Source organism: Myxine glutinosa, chromosome 2, assembly GCF_964187855.1.
Source record: "Myxine glutinosa chromosome 2, kmMyxGlut1.1, whole genome shotgun sequence".
NCBI lineage: Eukaryota > Metazoa > Chordata > Myxini > Myxiniformes > Myxinidae > Myxine > Myxine glutinosa.
The window spans coordinates 183118707-183141360 of record NC_136262.1 but is presented as its reverse complement, the minus strand read 5'-3'; the positions used below and the strand labels follow the sequence as shown (position 1 = coordinate 183141360).

General features: G+C 43.3%; 1 protein-coding gene across 2 annotated transcripts in view; it reads right to left on the bottom strand.

Moving 5' to 3' along the window:
- Nucleotides 1-22654, bottom strand: part of LOC137421011 (retinal dehydrogenase 2) — a 187491-nt gene that overhangs the window by 81564 nt on the left and 83273 nt on the right. For both annotated transcript variants that reach the window (XM_068106642.2, XM_068106643.2), the window contains exons 2-5: nt 20955-21059; nt 20670-20810; nt 10243-10372; nt 1657-1718 (exon numbers count right to left, since the gene is read on the bottom strand). In XM_068106642.2, coding sequence (XP_067962743.1) covers nt 1657-1718; nt 10243-10372; nt 20670-20810; nt 20955-21059 — 438 coding nt within the window. The remainder of the gene's footprint in view (nt 1-1656; nt 1719-10242; nt 10373-20669; nt 20811-20954; nt 21060-22654) is intronic.

The window sequence follows — 22654 nt, the reverse complement described above, 5'->3', positions numbered from 1 at the left end:
GCTCACTTACACTTCCTCACTCATCGGCGGTCTGCCGTCGAATGACAGCTTCTGCAGGTGGGAAAAAATTCACGCGTGCGCATTAGGATCGCCTACATACGTGCACCAATCAACGCCTCCCTAGCTTCATTTGTTTACGCACGACAAATTAAGGTCGCATACTTTTTGAACACACCTCGTATATTGTTGTGGATTTGAGAATTGTTGTGTTTTTTTGTATTGTTGTAAGTGTAATGAATTGTTGTAAATATCACCCTCTGTAAGTGTAATGAATTCTTGTAAATATCTCCGTTTGGTGTGTAAAGGTCAAAGGTCGTCCTCCTAGTTAAGCCATAAACATGCACGTAGCAAATCATATATCCTTCTAAACAGTTATCTCCTTAGTCTATGTAGTTGAAGGCTCTGTTCCCACTAGTTGACACTGCATTGCACCAGGTGACATAAGGTAGCTCCCTTCCATTCCCAAAGCCCCCATTCCCAAAGCCTCGATTGCCAACTGCATTCGTCCTCCATTCGTCCTCCATTCCCGGGGATGGTTTTGAAAATCTTCTTCTTTATCGTTCCCATTACTCCAATTGCCACTGGTACAATTTCAACGTTCTTCAGCTTCCAAGATCTCTTGACCTCATTTTTGAGGTCCTGGTGCTTGGTCATTTTCTTGATTTCTGCATTATTTGGGCCAAAATCGTTGGGTACTGATGTCTCAATCAGCAATGCTGTCTTTTCATTTTTGTTCCTGAGTACTATGTCTGGATACAATGTTTTCGTTTCTATGTTCACCCTCGATAGAATCATCAGATCGTACATGAGCATGACGTCCTCATTTTCAATGATTGTCCTTCGTTCGTTCGTGTTTCCATGAGTTTTCTGGTACTGGGATGTTTACATTTTTGCTGATATGCCAATGAAGCACTTTGCATACTTTTTTGAGCCGTTGTGTGTAAAGTTGTTCTGATAATAGTTTTTTGCATCCCGAGAGCAGGTGACTGGTACTTTCTGTCTTGCACAATCTACACTTGTCCATCTGGCTTAGTCCCGCCATCTTTGTAAATCCATTGGTGTGGTGTCCTTGATCTTGGGCATTTATTATGATTAATTCGCCGTCCCAGTTGAGCTGACCTCTTATTAGCCATTCCAATGAGCCTTCTTTGTCTATCCCCATCCTGTCCAATTTTATTTTCTATTGTCCTGCTCTTTTGTCATTCTCCCAGTTGTTGCGGTGTATATTTCTTGATATTTCTTTTTATATATTTATTTTGTCTTTTTTGCTATTGACGTGGCTGTATTTGTTGATGTTTCATTTTCCTGTGTGGCATCTTCTATTCGCACCTGTTTTTGGAAATTCTTTGCAAGGTGAGTTGGGGATACATTTTCAAGTTTGTTGTGTTCATGTTTGTTTACAAATTGCATCTGATAGTCTGTTGAGCATTTCACATACTCAGCTAGTCCTACACTCGTCGCTCTGTGCACCTGGTTAAGTTCCATCAGGGCGCCCCCTTCCTCTCGTCTCGGCAGATACATTCTTGGGATACAGGTGTGTGTGTGTGTGTGTGTGTGTGTGTGTGTGTGTGTGTGTGTGTGTGTGTGTGTGTGTGTGTGTGTGTGTGTGTGTGTGTGTGTGCAGTTGTATGCGTGAGGAGTTTAAATTCAACTCACAGGAATGATCTGGCCACACACCCCCACTGGCTCATGTCGTGTGTACGTGAAATATTCACCATCTGTGCACACAAAACAATCCACAGAATATCGATTATCACATTGCACGAATGTACTTGCATTCCTCAAAAATGCCATATAGGGCTACCCTAGCAACACCTTCAAGAGACTTAGAAAACGTACCTTCTTATTTGATTGTTGTGTGATACGCCTTCAATCACATTAATGACCACGTGATACACATACAGACACAATTACAAGTGTTTGTTCAGGATTGCATTTCTCACTTTGCTGACATGGTAAAAAACATCCCGAGGGCACTGTCAAAAATAATTACAGTATTATCATAACCATAGAGCCTGCCATGAGCTCATCAATTGTGCTGAAATGTTCAACCTTGTCTCTTGTAGCTGCTCCGTAATGGTAAGGAATGGTGTTGACATGTAAGCTACTCACCATGCCCTCTTGATCAGCAAGCTTTATATCCTATTATATGTAAGCTTACAGGGTTCTAGCAGGCCCCTCGGCCAAGGAATTTCACCAATGTATTGGGTCAATACCATAGTGTTGTTGGTAATATTTTGCATACGTAATAAAATGACAATGCACACTTTCTGCTTTTACAGACCAATGTGTGAGGTAAGTATAAAAATCCGTTATTAACTTGTGTTTTTGTTCATTAATACGTGCAAGAGCGCAGAGCTATTTGGCATTGCCAAATATGATGAAGGCTCGGAAAGTGATTATTGGTAATATGCGACTTTCAAAGTGATGTCTGAATGCCAGTTTAGGATATAACACACACACACACACACACACACACACACACACACACACACACACACACACACACACACACACACACACACACACACACACACACACACACACAATCAATATTTACCAATAGATGCAAAAAGTTGAATAACCTATCTTGTGGTGCTGGAACCAAATATATTATATATTATATATATATACTGTATATATATATATATATATATATTTTTTTTTTTCACCTCACAGTCCACCTTCCACTCCTACACCCTCCCCCACCACCCTCACAAACATGATTAGTAGTAAATATTATCATTTTATAAACTTACCATATGCATCAACAAGCTCCAGATATGACCTTCCCATTGATGTTAAGAAGCATCCATACCACATACAGTCACGTGAAAAAGTAAGTACACCCCATGGAAAGTTTTGACTTTTTCAACATATTTCAACTGTTACAGGGTCCTCTGCAATCTCCTGGTATCGGTACCCTCCGAACCCCGAGAGGAACCCCAGCAGAAAGATATATATGTTAAAACCGTGTCGCAATCAATCACTAATGAAACCATCCATGAAACCACCAAAGGAAACAATCCAAATCAACAAGGAAACCACACCCTTGGTTGTCAATGAACAAATATTATATTAAAAGCACACAAAAAGAACCATACAACAATGGGGGCAATCAACCCTACAATCAAATCTTAAGATGGTACCACCTTATCTAGTCACGTAACCCCAAACTCACGGCACTCCCAGGAAATGGAATCGAGCCCTCCTCAATGTCTCTATAACCCTCCAAGGCGAAGTTGATGCGCTCCGGCGATCGTTGGAACAATGTGAGATCAAGAGCAACCGAGGCGTAGACGGTCGAAGTGACACAGAAGTCACGTGGTCCAACACCCAGCATTCGCGGTAGAAAGGGAAATCTCCAAAGACGCGCGCGTACACATTTGCCGTTCAATCAGCGAACCGCAGGGCAATCTTCAGACGCTGCTTTATTGCACAGCCGTCCCCGGCAAACCACCGGAGGATAAGCCCAACCGACACGACAAAAACCTTTCCCGATGAAGGTAGCACGCGGGACGAAATGGCGGACGGCTCTCACTCGAGCCGCGGCCTTGAGGCGAAGATTCTCTGGAATTTCACCCTTGCACCTGGCTTCGCAGGCTTTTCCACAACTTAGTCAGGTTCACTATGTCAATAAATTATATTTCGTTCAAAATCATGGTAGATTAGCAAACCTATACATTTTTGGCAAGGTTATAGCATAAGGAAACTAAAAATCAATGTTTACATTTGGAGAGATACCTGTATGGCGGCCATTTTGGATTTTCAAAATGGCCACTGTAAAATACATATTTTGTTCTATTTCTGCCTCTAATTACCCTAAAAACTTTTTAAAATATACTAAACCTATATTTTCAGGGACAAGGAATCCAATGAAAGTATCAAATTAGTGCTATGGGGAATGGTAAGACACGAATCAAAGGTTTTAAATTGCAAAATACTGTCTTTATATTCGCGATAAGTTGCATAATCAAATACATGTTATCATTTTGTACAGGCAGTTAATAACATCAAAATGTGTCACAATAATTCATATCACCAAACATACACAGGCAGTCAGCAAAATCATATATACACATGCAGTCGGTATAACTTCACATCTACACAGGCAGTCAATGACAAAATATACACAGGCAGTCAATGGCATCAAACATACACGATTACAGAATATGCCATTTAGAGTTCGTCATCACTGTCCTGTGTGTCGTATCCGACAATATAGTCCGCATCGTTTTCACAGTCCGTTCCACACAAGCAAAGGTCGGTCAAATTGATTGGCAAATCGAATTGGTCAAATGGTCGATCGAATCAAATTCGATGAATCGAATCGATCGAATTGGTCGAATGGTCGAATGGTCGATCGAAGCGATTGGTCGAATGGTCGAATGGTCGAATGGAATTGGTCGATTGGTCGAATTGGTCGAATTGGTCGAATCGAATTGGTCGGAATTGGCAAATGTAAACATTGATTTTCAGATTTTCCATGTAATAACGTTTCCAAAAATGTATAGGTTTGCTAATCTACCATGATTTTGAACGAAAAAACATCGTGAACCTGACTAACTCCAGCAATAACACCGATGGCCCGAGATTCTTTTCAAGGACTCAAAGTTCACTCGCCAGGTACGCTCGACCAGGCTAGGTACGGAGCTTTTTCAGAACGCCTTTCACTCCTCACGACTTCTTCTTCTTCGCTCTTTTTCTTCCGGGTCACGATCCGATTTCCTGTCTCATTTTTACCATGAGCGCTTTTAACCTTTTAACCACAATAACCATTTCCCTTAAACAACAATACCCATAATACTTAGAACCCCCAATAATAATAATAATAATCACAGCAATAATAATAATAAGTGCCGAATCCGTAACACTTCCCTCCCTCAAGAAAGAAAGTTTGAACACAGCAAAAACTTTCTTTGCATGCAAACTCTTTAAACAAACAAAAATAAACTCACAACCCAAATCCTCAATTCCAGTGAGCAACAATTATCAACATCTCAAAAATAAAGCAACAAAATTTGACACAACCCACAGGGATTTCCAAAGTTAATTCACTCTGGACAAAGCATCAGCCACGACATTGTCCCTGCCCTTTACATGTTCAATTTCCAAGTTGAACCCCTGCAAAGCCAAACTCCATCTCATCAACCTCTGATTTTTACTTTTAGTTTCTTTTGAATGAAGGTTAAGGGGTTGATCAAAAATTCAAAGTCAAGCAAATCGATAGCACTTTTTCCGGGAGGCCGAGCTGAGGGCCAGGTTCCATGGTGGTTGGGTGGTGAGGCCTGGACATATTCACTACATGGACGCCTTTAGGAACGTGGAGTTCACGGTTAATCCGTGTAGGGAAGTTCACTACATGGACGCCTTTAGGAACGTGGCGTTCACGGTTAATCCATGTAGGAATCTTGGCTCGGCTGCTCCGCAGCATTCAGTGCTTCAACTCTTTCTAACTTTCCTAACAATCACGGTTGGACCACTTGTCACGGTAGTCACATGAATAGCGGTCTCCTTCTCGGCCACTGCTCGGATAATCCTTCCTTCGGGAGCTGGCATAACTCTGGAAGCCTCCATAATAATATCGATTGCGGCCACCACCACTACTCCGTGGTCCTCCTCTGTAGCCCCCTCACTGCCTACGGCCTGCCTTCTCTACGGTTATGGTCCGACCCTCAAAATCCTTACCATTCCAATTCTTCTCTGCCTCTTTGGCATCCTTTGTGCTTTCAAACGTGACAAAGCCAAACCCTCTTGACTCATGCGTTTCCCTGTCTTTTACCAACCGCACTTCCAAAAGCGGCCCATATTTGCTGAAGACAGAGGTCAGAACTTCTTCCTTTGTTTTGAAGTTCAGTCCACCTACAAATAACTTGCTACATTTGTCGCCATCCCAAACTGGTGTGGTGTTATTTCCCCTACTGGGCTTTTTAACAACCATCGGGTTACCATGAACTTGACCACCGGCCAAATCATTCCCGATAACAACAGATACTCCCTCTACAGGAAGCATGGCTTGTAAACCGATGGTGACTGGTCCTGACACCAAATCGGACTCTAAATGGATGACATGAAGTGGAGCACAAACACAGCCACCAATCCCCTGTAAACAAACACTATCACCAGTTGCCGTCTCCTCTGACAATGGCAAGATGCCTTCAAGCATTAAAGATTGATGTGCTCCTGTGTCCCTCAATACCCTCACAGGTTTCCGGTTAGTCGAGGCTCCATCCAGTGACACAACCCCCTCTGAAATAAATGGTTGGTAACCCTTTTGAGAGCGATTTCTCACAATGGCCATTGCATTTGGAGTTGTACAAGTCGAACTCCGTTCCTGATTTTCCCTTTTCATGGTGTAACACTGGGACATCAAGTGTCCAGGTTTACGGCAAAAAGCGCAAGTAGGCCCGGAGGAGTACCTCGTGGTCTGCCTCGAGCCCCCCGGAGGATACGTCTGCCTTGGAACTATTTTCTTCTGATTTAATAAGTCGTGGTATCAGAGTGGTCCTCATAGTCATCTCGAGGCCACCCCCATGAATTTTCGTTCTCCGCCCCTGATGTACCATAGCTCCCCTGGCTAGGTCTAGGCGAGAAGTTAGGCTTGTGGAACCCCATCCTGTGGGTTAAGGCATAGTCATCTGCCATGGTTGCTGCCTCCTATAACTTTGGTACTTTCCTTTCCTCCAGATGTACTTTAATGTCCTCGTGGACACACTGCTGGAATTCCTCCACCAGGATCAATTGGCGCAATAGTGCAAAGTCTTTCCCAACCCCTTTTGAATCACACCACCTATCAAACATGGTTTCTTTCATTCTGGCAAACTCCACATGGGTCTCACTCTCCCTCTTCCTGGCATTCCGGAATTTTTGTCGGTAAGTTTCCGGGACCAATTCATAGGCTTTGAGAATGTTTTTCTTCAATACCTCATAATCTGCACATTGGTCAATCGGTAAAGCCGAATAAATATCTTGAGCTTTACCCACCAGAACACTTTGCACTAATATGGTGCAGGACTCCTCAGGCCAGTTTAGCAGTTGAGCCACCTTCTCAAAGTGTGAAAAAAAATTGGCTACCTCCTTTTCATTGAAGGGTGGAACCAGCCTCACATGTCTGCTGACATCCCAGGTGTTCTGACTGGGTGTTGAACCAGTCGGCATGCATGGTACCTCTCCCCGTTCTTTCATTAAATCCAGCTCCTTGAGTTTAAGTTCCTGCTGAAGCGCCAAATCACGATCCTTTAACTCCCTTTCGGCTTTTCTCTCCTCTGCTTCGAGTTCTCTTGCAGCTCTCCTTTCCTCTGCTTTTTTGTCTTCTAACCTTTCCTGGAGTTCTCTTTCAACTCTCCTTTCCTCTGCTTGTTTCTCTTCTAACCTTTCTTGGAGTTCTCTTTCCTGTACTTTTAACCTTTCCTGGAGTTCTCTTTCCTGTACTTTTAACCTTTCCTGGAGTTCTCGTTCCACTCTCCTTTCCTCTGCTTGTTTCTCTTCTCTTCTCTCTTCTGCTTTCCTTTCCTCTGCTTTTAACCTTTCCTGGAGTTCTCGTTCCTGTTCTGCTATTTCCTTTTCTGCTTTCCTTTCCTCTGCTCTTTCCCTTTCCTGGCTCTGTAATTGCATCTCCAGTTTCTGGAGCTCCACATTTTCTTGCTCTTCTGGTAACCAATCCCAGGCTACCTCTTCCCATGTTCCTAATCCCACCATAGATTGTATCACCACTGTCTGCATCTCTGCCTTCCGCATATTAGTTCGGACCTCCAAGCTAAAATGTTTGGCCAATTTCAAGAGGTCCGATTTTACTAACGCTCTGAACTGTGCTTCACTAGGGGTCACTGCAAACTTCTCTGCGTCGAACTCCATGGTGACTATTGTTAACACCTGTTAACCTTCACACAAGAAAATATATATATATATATATATATATATTATTTTTTTTGGGGGAAAAATTTGGGAATGTTGGGAATGTGAGGGAATTCTCTCCCGGGCTAAATTTAGGGAATTTTAGATCCCGGACGAGCCCCCAATTTCTGTTACGGGGTCCTCTACAATCTCCTGGTCTCCGTACCCTCCGAACCCCCAGAGGAACCCCGGCAGAAAGATATATATGTTATTCTGTGTCGCAATCAATCACTAATGCAACCATCCATGAAACCACCAAAGGAAACAATCCAAATCAATAATGAAACCACACCCTTGGTTATCAATGAACGAATATTATATTAAAAGCACACAAAAAGAACCATACAACAATGAGGGCAATCAACCCTACAATCAAATCTTAAGATGGTACCACCTTATCTAGTCACGTAACCCCAAACTCACGGCACTCCCAGGAAATGTAACCGAGCCCTCCTCAATGTCTCTATAACCCTCCAAGGCGAAGTTGATGCGCTCCGGCGATCGTTGGAACAATGTGAGATCAAGAGCAACCGAGGCGTAGACGGTCGAAGTGACACAGAAGTCACGTGGTCCAACACCCAGCACTCGCGGTAGAAAGGGAAATCTCCAAAGACGCGCGCGTACACATTTGCCGTTCAATCAGCGAACCGCAGGGCAATCTTCAGACGCCGCTTTATTGCACAGCCGTCCCCGGCAAACCACCGGAGGATACGCCCAACCGACACGGCAAAAACCTTTTCCGATGAAGGTAGCGCGCGGGACGAAATGGCGGACGGCTCTCACTCGAGCCGCGGCCTTGAGGCGAAGATTCTCTGGAATTTCGCCCTTGTACCTGGCTTCGCAGGCTTTTCCACAACTCCAGCAATAACACCGATGGCCCGAGATTCTTTTCAAGGACTGAAAGTTCACTCGCCAGGTACGCTCGACCAGGCTAGGTACGGAGCTTTTTCAGAACGCCTTTCACTCCTCACGACTTCTTCTTCTTCGCTCTTTTTCTTCCGGGTCACGATCCGATTTCCTGTCTCATTTTTACCATGAGCGCTTTTAACCTTTTAACCACAATAACCATTTCCCTTAAACAACAATACCCATAATACTTAGAACCCCCAATAATAATAATAACAGCAATAATAATAATAATAATAATAATAATAATAAGTGCCGAAACCGTAACACAACATTCAGCTATTTGATCTTCATTTCAACAATATTGATAGATAAAGGTGATGTAATATAACAAATATCATGAAACATTTACGTTTTGTAGTCCATTGTATAATTTAAATAAACATAAATTTCGCATGTGGAAAAAGTAAGTACCGGCCATAAAACATTGCTTCAAAAAGGGGACCACAGTGCACAAAAAAGACCAACCCATGCTCTGCGGGGGGAAAATGGCCTCTAAAGGCGGTTGCATTCAGCTGTTCTCAAGTTATCACATTTTACCTGACATGACCTCTGACCTTTGACCTCTTGACCCAAAATTTAATCCGTTCATGTTTACATCATTATACGTACCTGTACCAAGTTTGAATTAGATCACTTCAGCCGTTCTCGTTATAGACATGTTGCAGACTTTGACCTTTGACCTCTTGACCCCAAAATCTAATCAGTTTATCTTTACATCATTCTACATAAGTGTACCAAATTAGGTCAGAATCCCACCACTGGTTCATAAGTTATCATGGTAACAGGATTTTTACCTAACATGACCTCTGACCTTTGACCTCATGACCCCAAAATCTAATAAGTTCATCTTTACCTCATTATACATACCTGCACCAAGTTTGACTAAGATCCCTTCAGCCATTCTCAAGTTATCGCGGTAACGTTAACCTATCACGGACGGACGGCGGACAGACAGCCGGACGGGCAACCTGAAAATATAATGCCTCCGGCGACTTCATCAATGGAGGCATTACAAATTGGACTTCAGAGCTTCTTCGTTCGTATGCAGCACAAGGCTACAGGTTGAGGGTAGGTCATTGGCTGAGGGCGTGGCTAGCTGAGGGTGTGGCTGTGCATCATTGGTTGATGGCTTGGCTGTGTCGCTGACGCAATGCCCTCTGCTGGTTCGGGCAGGAATTAGTAATTTGGTCATGGTGCCGGCGATGGCTCGCCTATTCTTCACAAAGGACACCATGGGATATTTAACGTCCAGCAACGAATGCTGGCTGACAGACTCCGGGTGAAAGCGATATTGAATGCTTCTGAACCCCGACGCAAGGTCCGAAAATCCTTTCATGAGAAACCGAGATGTTCCCACTCGAAGACACCTGGTTGTATGGGGGCTTGAAGATTGTGTGAGCCAAAGTGCAAGTTACGTGTCAGTGATGCAAAATGCCTTACCGACAGGGATCGTTCGCCCTTGCAACTTATCGCACCAGCCAGCGTAATAACGCAACGTTTTCACAATGCCCAACATGTCCACAAAAAAAGTGTGCAAGAAAGGCTTCCCAGAGTCCAAGGATTCCAGCGTCTGTTCAGGGAACATATTACAACATGTCACTTTGGGGCTTCATCTTCACAGGTAATCCATTACACGCACACGTTATAGTGATGCGAGTCACAAAAGTATGAGTCCTTAAAAGGTTTCATAAAACAAGTAAACCTTTGAGAATACTTTTAGATAGTGCCAAAAACATACCCGCAGCAGCCATGGCAAAATACAAGCACATAATCACAGGTGAGAGTCATCGGAATTAAAGTACAAAACAAACTGTAAACTAGAACAACAGTCGGTGACAAACAGACAAACAGACAGGGGCGAAAACATAATCTCCGTCCACCTTTGGTGGCAGAAGTAGTAAAACAAAGCTTTAACATTGTAACTATGTTCCTGTGAACAAACAGCTGTTCACATGATCAGTCAAGTTATCCATGTCATATCCAACTCCACTACATACAAGGAGAAAGTGTTCAATTTAATCGCCACCGTTATTATCTCCATTCCAAATTCCTATGGACATTCATTCGTACAGTCGTGGCCAAAAATATTGGCACCCTTGCACTTTTTTCAAATAACTCACAATTTTCTCTAAAAATAAGTTGAAATTGACAAAAGTATTTGGTCTCCACAATTCTTTATTTCACTGTTAATATTACAGAACCTTTGTTTTTGATTCAGAACTTAATATATCCTTTTAAATCAGGAATTATTGAAATTATTGAATCAGAAATTAAAATTATTGACACCCTCGACTTAATATTTGGTAGCACAGACTTTGGACAAAATAACTGCAGTCAAACGCTTCTGAAAGCCATGAATGAGCTTCCTACACCTCCCTACTGGCAGTTTGGCCCACTCTTCTTGTGCAAACTGTCCAGTTCTCCCAGATTTGAAGGGTGCCTTCTCCCAACTGCTGTTTTCAGATCTCCCCACATGTGTTCAATGGGATTTAGATCTGGACTCATTGCTGGCCACTTCAGAACAGTCCAGCGTTTTGTCTTGAACCATTCCTGGGTGCTTTTTGAAGTGTGTTTGGGGTCATTGTCGTGCTGCAAGACCCATGACCTTCGACGGAGACCCAGCTTTCTGACACTGGGTTGAACATTGCGCTCCAAAATGCCTTGGTAATCTCCTGATTTCATGATGCCATGCACACATTCAAGGCACCAAGTGCCAGAGGCAGCAGAGCAACCACAAAACATCACTGAACCTCCTCCTTGTTTGACTGTAGAGAAGGTGTTCTTTTCTTTGAAGGCTTCATTTTGTTTTCCGTAAACATAAAGATGATGTGTTTTTACCAAAAGGCTCTAATTTGGTCTCATCTGTCCACAGGACATTCACCCAGAAGGATTTTGGCGTGTTCAGGTGTGTTTTGGCAAACTCCAGGTGGACTTTCAATTATGTCTCTCTCTTAGCAGTGGGGTCCTCCTGGGTCTCCTACCATAGAACCCCTTTCATTGAGTTGGTTACGGATGGTGCAAGTTGAAACTGTCACCCCTTGTGTCTGAAGGTCAGCTTGAATCTGTGTGGCTCGAGGTGCTTTCTCCACCATTCAAACAATCCTTCGCTGCAATCTTCGATCAAGTTTTCTCGTGTGGCCACGTCAAGGGAGGTTGGCTACAGTGCCATGGGTCTTAAACTTCCTGATAACATTGCGTACGGTGGACACAGGAACATCAAGGTCTCTGGAGATGGACTTGTAGCCTTGAGATTGTCCATGCTTGGCTACAATCTTGTGTCTGACCTCCTCAGACAATTCTCTGGTTTTCTTTCTTTTCTCCATGCTCATTACGGTATATACAGTGACACAAAACAGCAGAATGACTCCTTTTCTCTATTCAAACAGGTTGAATGAGTGATTGTTATATTGCAGGCTCCTGCATCTCACCGTAGGTGAGTTCAATTCCAAAGTAAAGGTGAATCAACTGCTTGAAATCAAATTATTTCTAATAACTTCTAAAAGGTGCCCATAATATTGTCCGGGCCATTTTAGGATTTCTGTGTGGAATAAGCTAAGATTTAGTAATTTTTAAAGCTTTTGTATGCTTCCGCCTACGAAGTCGTCAGAGGAATTATGTTTTCGAGTTGTCCGTCCATCCGTCCCTACGGGCTAACCCTCATTTTTCTCAAGCAACCATATGTCTGATTGAGACGAAACTTTTAGGGTAGGAGTGGCACCCATGGAGAATGTTTTCATGATAATTGTGATGTCATAGGTCATATGGTATGGCAATCATCTTGGATTAAAAGCAAATATTAAATAAATTATTTCTCGGGAACCGCTGAATGGAAACATTTGAAACTTGGCACGTTGTCAACACTCCCAATGGGGAACAAAAGCATGATAATGTTGACATCATAGGTGAAGTGGTATATCAGCCAAAAATGTTTTAATCAAATTCCTTATCCTAAAAATCTGAAATTGCATGCACACGATCTATGACCAATTATATTGAAATATTAAATTCATGACATCATAGGTCACATGGTTTGGCAGCCATATGGGATTTAACCTAAAAAAATAAATAAATAAAAAACATCTCCCAAATCACCAAATTGATTGACTCGAAACTTTACGTGCGTCATTGACTAGGCATGGCTAATAATAAAAGATGATCACAAAAACAACATTTGTCACATGGTGTGGCAGCCATATTGGATTGAAAGAAAATATTAAATAATTATATCTCTGAAACCGCTCACCCTATCGATGCGAAATTTTACAAATATCATCTAACACCACTGTTGCATATAGTTTGAAAATGATGATGTCGTCGGTCACGTGGTTTGGCAACCATCTTGGATATAAAAACGAACCTTATTCGATCAACACGAAACTTCACAAACATGATCCCCTACCTATACATATGTAGAGTGTACATTTTTGAAGGTCATATGTCACATGCTGTGGCAGCCATATTAGCTTGAAAGCTGATATTTAAAATAAAACCCTTGTCTGAAACTGCTTCACTGATCGATGTGAAACCTGTCACGACTGGTGAAAATGTGATACTTGAAAACAGCTGAAGGGATTTAAATTCAAACTAGTTTATTTTTAGGACAGTGAACGATGGCATCTACCCGTTGTGGGACTATGCGGAGGCATATTGGTGACACAGTCACATTGTTCGAGTTTGTTTTGTTCCACTGCAAACCAAAGAAATACATACGTGGATACCAAATGATTTTTTTTAATTTCAACACTTTTCTGGAATAAATGGTGCATTATTTGAAAAAAAGTGCAAGGGTGCCAATATTTTTGGCCACGACTGTAAATAATCTGTCGTTCACCGGAAGTGATGCTATTTTTATTGGCTCAGTTATCTATAATATAAAAGGAACTCGGTCTCGGCATGCCTGCATGCGTGCGTGCGTCTGTCCGTTAACAATGGTCCCATAGGTGATATATATATGCCGTACTTATGCTCGCCATCAATTCTTTTTTTTTGTTTCATGTAGAAGGCTCCAGGCACGGACTATGTCGTCCTCATCGAAGCCAGGCCGAAATAAAAGAGCTGCATTGATAGAAAAGTAAAGAAGGAGAGAATAGTCTAAGAGTTTTTGAGAAAGCAGAAAATCTGCTTTTTGAAATGGGGAAGATCATAAGTGTTTGGAAAGACATGTGAAGATAAAGAGTTTCATAGTTTGGCAGTGGAGGGGAAGAAACAAACATCATAACGGCCCACCCTTGAGTTGCCAATGGCCACACAATAATCATGAGATGTAGTGGCTTGTCGAGTATTCCATGGTCTCGCTAATGGCGGAAGTACACAAGCAGCAAGTTATTGGGAGCAGAAACCGAAGTAATATCAGCAGAAAAGAGAAAGAGAGCCAACTTTGCGACGTAATTTGCGCGGGTTGAGTTTTGAGGTCAGATTTGGAGAGTTGATAAGTCAGATTACTTTTAATTCAATTCTGTCCAGTAAGTATGTGGAACTAGAACCTCCCCAGATGTGAGAGCAGTACTCTATACAAGGACGAATCAATTCTTTATAGAGTTGAGGCAACTGTTGAGAGGAGAAGAATCTTCGACATCTGAACAGGACTCACAGTTTCTTCCAGGCAGATTTAGCTGTTTGTGTAATGTGTGGATTCCAGGATAGATTTGAAGTGAGGGTAATACCTAGTAGGTTTATTGCATTACATGGTGTAATTGTAGAGCTTTCAAAGGAGTTTTAGAGAGAGAGATGGGAAGAAATTTAGTTTTGGAAGCATTAAACTTAACCTGGTTACATTTGCCCCACTGGGAAATCTTGTGCAAATCCGAATTTAAAGAGGTGGTTGTGATAAAACGAGATGCAGATCGATTGAGGGAAGATGGAACAGATGGGAAAAACATGGAGGAATGCAACGTTGAGTCATCAGCATATGAGTGCATTTGGTTATTTGTAGAAGATAGAAGGTCATTGATAAAAAGAAGGAAGGGTGTTGGAGACAGAAAGAACAGAACCCTGAGGAACACCGATGTTGATAGGGAAGGAGGGAGATGTTGAGCCATGGAAAAAAAAAAAATTTGTATACTGAATCGAGGCTCGTGAAAGAGCTGACATTTACTTCACAAACAAATCAACCAGACAAACAAAATATATAAAAAGAGGGAGCGGAAGAAGATATATATACAGTCACGTGAAAAAGTAAGTTCACCCCATGTAAAGTTTTGACTTTTTCAACATATTTCAACATACAGCTATTTGATCTTCATTTCAACAATATTGAAAGATAAAGGTGATATAATATAACAAATATCATGAAACATTTACATTTTGTAGTCCATTGTATAATTTAAATAAACATAAATGCAAATTTCGCATGTGGAAAAAGTAAATACACCCCTACATTTATCACTACTTCAAATACCTAAAATTACAATCAGGTGCATCAGCTCAGCAGCAAATGATTAGAACATCGTTAGAGAGGATCTTGGAGGAACCTGTCTTATTTAAACCTCAGACATTTAGTTTGGTTTGCTCTTTGTTGTTGAAGTGTGCGGCATCACCATGCCTAGATCAAAAGAGCTCTCTGAAGCCTTCAGAAAGAAGGTTATAGATGCCTACGAGTCTGGGAAGGGATTTAAAAAGATCTCCAAACAATTTGAAATCAATCATTCGACTGTCCGGAAGATCATCTACAAGTGGAGAAGATTCCAAACAACTGCCAACTTGTTCAGGCCAGGCCGCCCCAGCAAGTTCAGCCTCTAGAGCAGACTGCAAGATGCTGAAAGAAGTCTCTAAGAACCCCAGAATGTCATCACGGGACCTACAGGTAGCTCTTGCCACTGTTGATGTCAAATTGCACGAGTCTACCATTAGAAAGAGGCTGCACAAATTTGATCTGCATGGGAGGTGTGCCAGGAGGAAACCTTTGCTGTCCAGAAAGAACATCAGGGCAAGACTAAAGTTTGCCAATGAACACCGAGAAAAATACCAGCACTTCTGGAACAATGTGCTCTGGACAGATGAGTCAAAGGTAGAGCTAGTTGGCCACAGTACCAGAAGACATGTTTGGCGAAAACCAAAGACAGCATTTGACCACAAGAACCTGATACCAACTGTAAAGAATGGTGGTGGAAATATTATGGTTTGGGGCAGCTTTGCTGCATCAGGGCCTGGGCAGCTCACCATCATATAATCCACTATTAATTCTTCATTGTACCAGGGGGTGCTTGAGGATAATGTGTGGCCCCCTGTCGGAAAGTTGAAGCTCAACCGAAGGTGGACCATGCAACATGACAATGACCCTAAACATACCAGTATTTTCACCAAGGAATGGCAGAAAACAAAGAAATGGAGGGTTCTGGAATGGCCAAGTCAAAGCGCGGATCTAAATCCCATCGAGATGTGGGGGGATTTGAAACGAGCTGTGCATGCAAGAAACCCCTCAAACATCGCACAGCTGAAAGAATTCTGCATGGAAGAGTGGGTAAAAATTTCTCCCAGTCGATGTCAGAGACTGGTAGACAGTTGTAAGAAACGCCTACTTGAGGTTGTTTCTGCCAAAGGGGACAATACCACCTATTAGAGCCAAGGGTGTACTTACTTTTTCCACACGTGAAATTTGCATTTATGTTTATTTAAATTATACAATGGACTACAAAATGTAAATGTTTCATGATATTTGTTATATTATATCACCTTTATCTATCAATATTGTTTTTTTTGTTTTTTTTTGTTTTTTTTGTATACTGAATCGAGGCTCGTGAAAGAGCTAACATTTATTTCACAAACAAATCAACCAGACAAACAAAATATACAAAAAGAGGGAGCGGAAGACAAGATGGGGAGAGAAGGGGAAGCACACAACCACAACATTTGAGAGCAGGGAGAAGTGTGGGAGGGAGAGGGCTTGGGGGGAGGAGGCGTGGGAAGGGGGGGGGGGAGGTATAAAACACAAGGGGACCGAAATTAGCGGGGGTAGAAAAGATCAAGGTTTTGGATGGGGGAGGATAAGAGATGGTGGTGAACAGCTGTTTTAAAGACCTGGAGGGTGGAGTGGGATTGAAGAGAGTGAGGGAGTTTGTTCCAGAGGTGGGAGAAAAGAGGAATGAAGGAGTGAAGGTGAGCAGAAAGTCTTGATTTTGGCAGTTTAACCATAAGAGGGTTGCAGGCAGATCTTGTGCGACCTGGAGGAATATTTGGGGGACAGAGCCCAGAGAGAGCTGGGGGGGCAAGGCCAGAGAGGAGTCGGTAGAAGACGGAAAGACCACCAACCTGCCTGCGGTGAGTGAGTGAAAGGCCCTTGGAGTTAGCTTCATCGCGGGAGATTCCAATGATTCTGAACGCTTTGGTTTCAACAGCGTGAAGACGAGCTAGGTGTGAAGCAGGAGCACCAGACCAGAGGGGAGAGCAGTATTCCATAGAGCTGCGGATGAAAGCCTTGTATGTGGTGAGGAGCTCAGGTGTGCCAAGGAAGGACTTCGCACGACGCAGGATGCCCAGTCGGCGACTGGCTTTGGAGGCCAGATTTGAAATGTGGTTTTCCCAGGAAAGATAATGGCAAATAGTGAGACCCAAAAGCTTGAGTGACAGAACTTCTTGGAGAGGATTATTCAGAAAGTGGATTGGAGGGTTGTCCAGTCGGTCTTTTCGGAGAGACATCGTAAGAGTGTGAGATTTATCAGGATTGAAAGACATGTTCCATTTGTTTGCCCAGTCTGTGATTTTGTCCAGTTCTGCAGAGAGTGAGGAGGCTGCAGACTGCCGATCTGAGGGATGAGGAATGGAGCGACACAGAGTAGAGTCGTCAGCAAAGAGATAGAGAGGATTTTCAAGAGAGTCAGAGAGATCATTGATGAAGACCAGAAAAAGCACAGAGCCCAGAACACTACCTTGGGGAACTCCAGCCTGAACAGGAAGAGGAGATGAGGGAAACCCATTCAGGGCCACACGTTGACTACGACCAAAGAGGAAGTCCGCCAGCCATGCATGGAGATTTCCATGGATACTAAAGGAGGAGGGTTTGGTGAGCAGAGCAGGGTGCCAGACCGTATCGAAGGCACGTGAAATGTCAAGGGAGACGGCTCTAATTTCCTGTTTGGCGTTGAGGACCTCCATCCATTGTTGAGAAAGCAGAAGCAGCATATCCAGAGTAGAGTGACCAGGTCTGAAACCAAATTGATGATCAGAGATCAAGCCATTGGAGAAGAGGAAAGATTTCATATCTGAAGCAATGATGGATTCCATGACTTTGCTGATAATTGGGAGAAGGCTGATTGGTCTGTAGTTGCTAGGATCTGTTTTTGCACCTTTTTGTGCAAATGTTGTTGAAATGAAGATAGATAGATAGATATATATATATATATATATATATATATATATATATATATATATATATATATATATATATATATATATATAAATATATATATATATATATATATATATATATATTGTTGCGGTTTTGTGGTTTTATAATAAAGATTAATTTCCCCTCCTAGTTTAGTTACACTACAACATGTAGCCTCGTTTAAAGCTGAGTTATTTCTTAGTAAATGTAAGCGTAGACCTTTCCTGTGTTAGTTTTGCATTGAGTTGGATAATGAGAATTAGGTCCCCTTACGATGCCTCAATGCTTTTGTTTTTGGCGTGAAATACCACGAGGCAGGCCTGAACAAGTCGATCAAGGCTGAAGGAAGGCGGAGGAGGAGCCACGGTAAGCGCGAGCCGCGAATCAGGGCTCGAGGGGAATGACTTACCGCTGCGGAAAAAGGCGGGGCTTGGAACATTCGATACGGGCTAGGGCGGGGCAATATAACCCTGTGCCCAGAGCCCACCACCTCAGTTATGAGATGCGCGCAGGGCAAGTAAGATCGGAGTTACGAGTTATGAGGCAGACGAGTTATGAGACGACCTCAGTTATGAGAAGGGATGCGCTGAGTTGAAGTCGGGGCAGAATACGTGAGTTCTCAGTTGGTACGAACGTTGGTATACGAGCTTTGCCCTGCTCCCCACGCTCCGCGCAGTATTAATCGCGCTGTAAAAGACAGCCATGCCGGGCCACAGACGTGCGTATTTCCCGCCTGCCTGCCTTTGCCGATACACGCGCCGCGAGGATTTTCCTGCCTGCCTGCCTGCCTTCGCCGGGACACGTGCTGTGACCGCTAGAGGGTCACGCCAGGTGAGCTGTTCCTGGAGCGACCAAAGCAGGCGCGTTCGGCGCACGAACATTCTCCCTTCATCTCCCTGTGTGTGTAAGTGGGCCCATTGTCTGGGGATATAAGTTAAGACTGCTTAAGACTGCCCTATGTCTCTTCTTCTACCAATCATTGTAAATAGTGTAATTAAATCTTGTTATTCCTTTGATTCGACCGCTTTTGTCTCTCTATCATTGACCTCGCATGGTACGAAATAGATTGCTCTGATCAGGTTCCATAAGAAAGGTAACAGCACGGGCCACGTGGTATGCCATCCGCTCGGGTGTACTCAATTACGTGTGGTTCATGCGAGACTCGATCCCTGCTTCCGCTGCGTTTGGGTACTTCAGGTACGTGTGAAATTGTCCCGAGACCCTTTTCCACGTCTACCCGGAAGTGGCGACTCAGTCTCGTGGTTCGAAGAGCCAGAGAAAAAAAGGGGTTTAATCTCCCCTTTGTAAGGGAACGGGCTTCGCAAAACCGCAACAATATATACGCCATTGTGTATGTGTGTGTCTCCCTCTATCTCTATCTCTATCTCTCTGGCTTCATTTGTTCCCTATGCACGGCCACATCTTTTAAGTTACAAACTCCAAACTCTGGGTGCAAATACAACGTTGTGTGGGGGGTAACATGGGCTACGTGGCCACGGTCATACACGGAGATGTCGGGGCGTAAATTCTCTTTGTAAATGTGCACCGTGTAGCGCCACCTGGTGGTGGCTGTGGCAGAGGGTACTGCAATTTCCTTTTTTACCCCGGGGCAATGTTGAGGTTAAAGCACTCTTGGCATGGGTAAATTTGTTCCTCCTTCCCTTCTCCCTCCCTCCCCCTAAAAATATGCAAACGTAGGGTCTATCTCAGGTAAAAGCCTGTCATCGTGTACGAGACGTTTCTAGTCTGAAGGGACATCAGGATGAACGAGGGATAAAGGTGGTTATAAACACAAGAGACCGTTTGTGTCGGTGGAAAACAAAGGACAATTAACAAGACCTCAAAAGTCAAGGCCCCTAACACGAACTAGAACCATTATTCCTCTACTCTGTGGTTTCTTTTTTTCATCGTGGTAACTGGTGGTATTTGTGACGTCGCTAGATTAATCAATTAAATATTTTCCAGGAGCACATTTTAAAGGTGAATGTTACTAGCAGCAGCTAAGTTTATACACTTTATCCAAGTTATATAGTTATTGAGGTTAAAACTACCAAAACCAAGTTATCGGGGTACAATTTCATGGTAAAAGGGAAATATCGGTTTTTTTTTTGGTTTTTTGTTTTTTTTTTGGATACTGATTCGAGGCTCGTGAAAGAGCTAACATTTATTTCACAAACAAATCAACCAGACAAACAAAATATACAAAAAGAGGGAGCGGAAGACAAGATGGGGAGAGAAGGGGAAGCACACAACCACAACATTTGAGAGCAGGGAGAAGTGTGGGAGGGAGAGGGCTTGGGGGCAGGAGGCGTGGGAAGGGGGGGGGGGGACATTGTTCACTTTGGTAATATATTAAATCAATTTAAGCCTTGTAAGTGTCATGTCCAAGGCCAAGTTGAAAGTTGAATTTGTATGAAGTGTAAACCAGTCGATTTGCAGGATTCAAAATAACAAAACTGAGCAAATTCAATCACGCTTCTCTCATTCATAGTTTTCAATACAAATGTTGATATTGTCGGTGTGAGTCGTCGACCCCACCACTCACACTGAGTAATGTGATGTCACGTTCCACGAGCTCCGCGAGGCGATTGAGCAGTCTCCCTCGCTCTGACGCATCCATGCGGCGCCAAGGCGAGCCGAGACGGAAGGCCTCACTAGCTGCTTTCACAGCCAATTCCACATCTTCCTATAAAAGGCCAGTCAAGGAATAAGATGAAAATTATTTGGGTGAGATGATTTTGGACTCTGGTGGCCCATGGAGAACAGCCGGCGTCGATGTCTAAACCGGCAACACACATTTGCATGAAACAATATGGCCGATGGTGTGTACCTCACGCCCTTCTTGGACATCACACAGTTTGCAGCCACTTGACGGATCCACTGTCGGGAATGTGTCTCCATTGAGCGAGTTGTGCCAGGAGTTATTGATGAATATCTGAAAAATACAAAATGCAGGAAGTGATGGGTACTTTTATGCCATTGTTATGCAGCATGATTGAAAAATCACATGAGTAACAAACCTTTTTTGGGTAATATTTCCCAACACAAGCATGGAGGTAAACTTTGTCCAACAAGATCATTCACGTGCCACACAATCCACATGTGCTGTCCACGGTTCCTTCGCAAACGTAATATGGCTGTTGATGTTACGCTGCAGACATGATACGATGATGTTTTATACAGGTCTACGCAGGCAGTGAAGAGCAATACAATGGGGTTAACGAGGGTAGAAAAGGTCTTGGTTTTGGATGGGGGTAGATCTGAAAAGGTGGTGAACAGCTGTCTTGAAGACCAGAGGGGAGAAAGAGATTGAAGAGAAAGTGGAAGTTGATTCCGCAGGTAGGAGGAAAGAGGAACAAATGAGTGGAGGTGTGAGCAGCGATTCTGGATTTTAGGAGTTTCAGTAGTAGGGGGTTGATGGTGGATCATGTGCGCTCTGCAGAAACTTGGGGGTAGGAGATGCAAAGCACGGAGAGGGCAGAGGGTGCAAGACCAGAAAGGAGGTTGTAGAAGACAGAGAGACCAATGGCAAAGTGACAGGCCCATGGACTCAGCTTTACCACGGGAGATTCCATTGATCTTGAAGGCCTTGGTCTCCACAGCGTCAAGCTGAGCAAGACGTGAGGCAGGAGAGTCACTTCAAAGGGGAGAGCAGTACTCCATCAAGCTGCAGACAAAGGCCTTGAGGTGGATATCGGAGTTCTGGTGTGCCAATGAAAGACTTTGTACGACGGAGGATGCCCAGTCAGCAATTAGCGTTGGAGGCCAACTTTGAAATGTGGTTTGCCCAAGAAAGATTGTGGCTGATCATGAGACCCATTAATTTGAGTGACAACTTCCTCAAGTGGATTGCTGAGAAAGTAGATTGGATTTGGAGGGGGTTGCCATACGGTCCTTTTGGAGAGGGAAAGAGAGAGAGAGTCTGAGATTTCTCTCGATTGAAAGATGTATTCCAAGTATTTGACCAGCGCTTCATTCTATCCTGATTCTATGATGATTTACTCTACATTCCAGCCCTGTTAAGTGCTTCACCGAATTCCATCTAACTATACCGTTCACAGTGATCTTAGCTTTAACCAACATGTCGCAGCAATCTCTTCTATCAGTGACTATCCTGGCTGGATGCTGTCAAGGTATCTCACTTACCTTTGAGCCATCTCGTCTACCATAGTGATGCCACTGCAACACGGATATAGTTGTGACCCCTGCAATGTTGCAAGCTATGCACTGAACTCTTAGTTGATATCGGGCCCAATATGCATACTATACAATAAGACACTATTGACTTTAATGATCAGATTCCCACTTTGCAATGGAAGAGCATGAACCTGCAGCAAGTGCATACAAGTCTTTCAAACTCTGGAACTCGGTATTGAGGACCAGGAGGAGTCACCTCTCTGTGACACGATGGCTGTCCCTCTTTGTGTATGGCCATATGGGGAGAGTACATGACATCTTGAATTCAGATTGCTCCTGGATGAACTATGAACCTATCAGGCAATGAAATATGAACTATGAACCCAACACAGA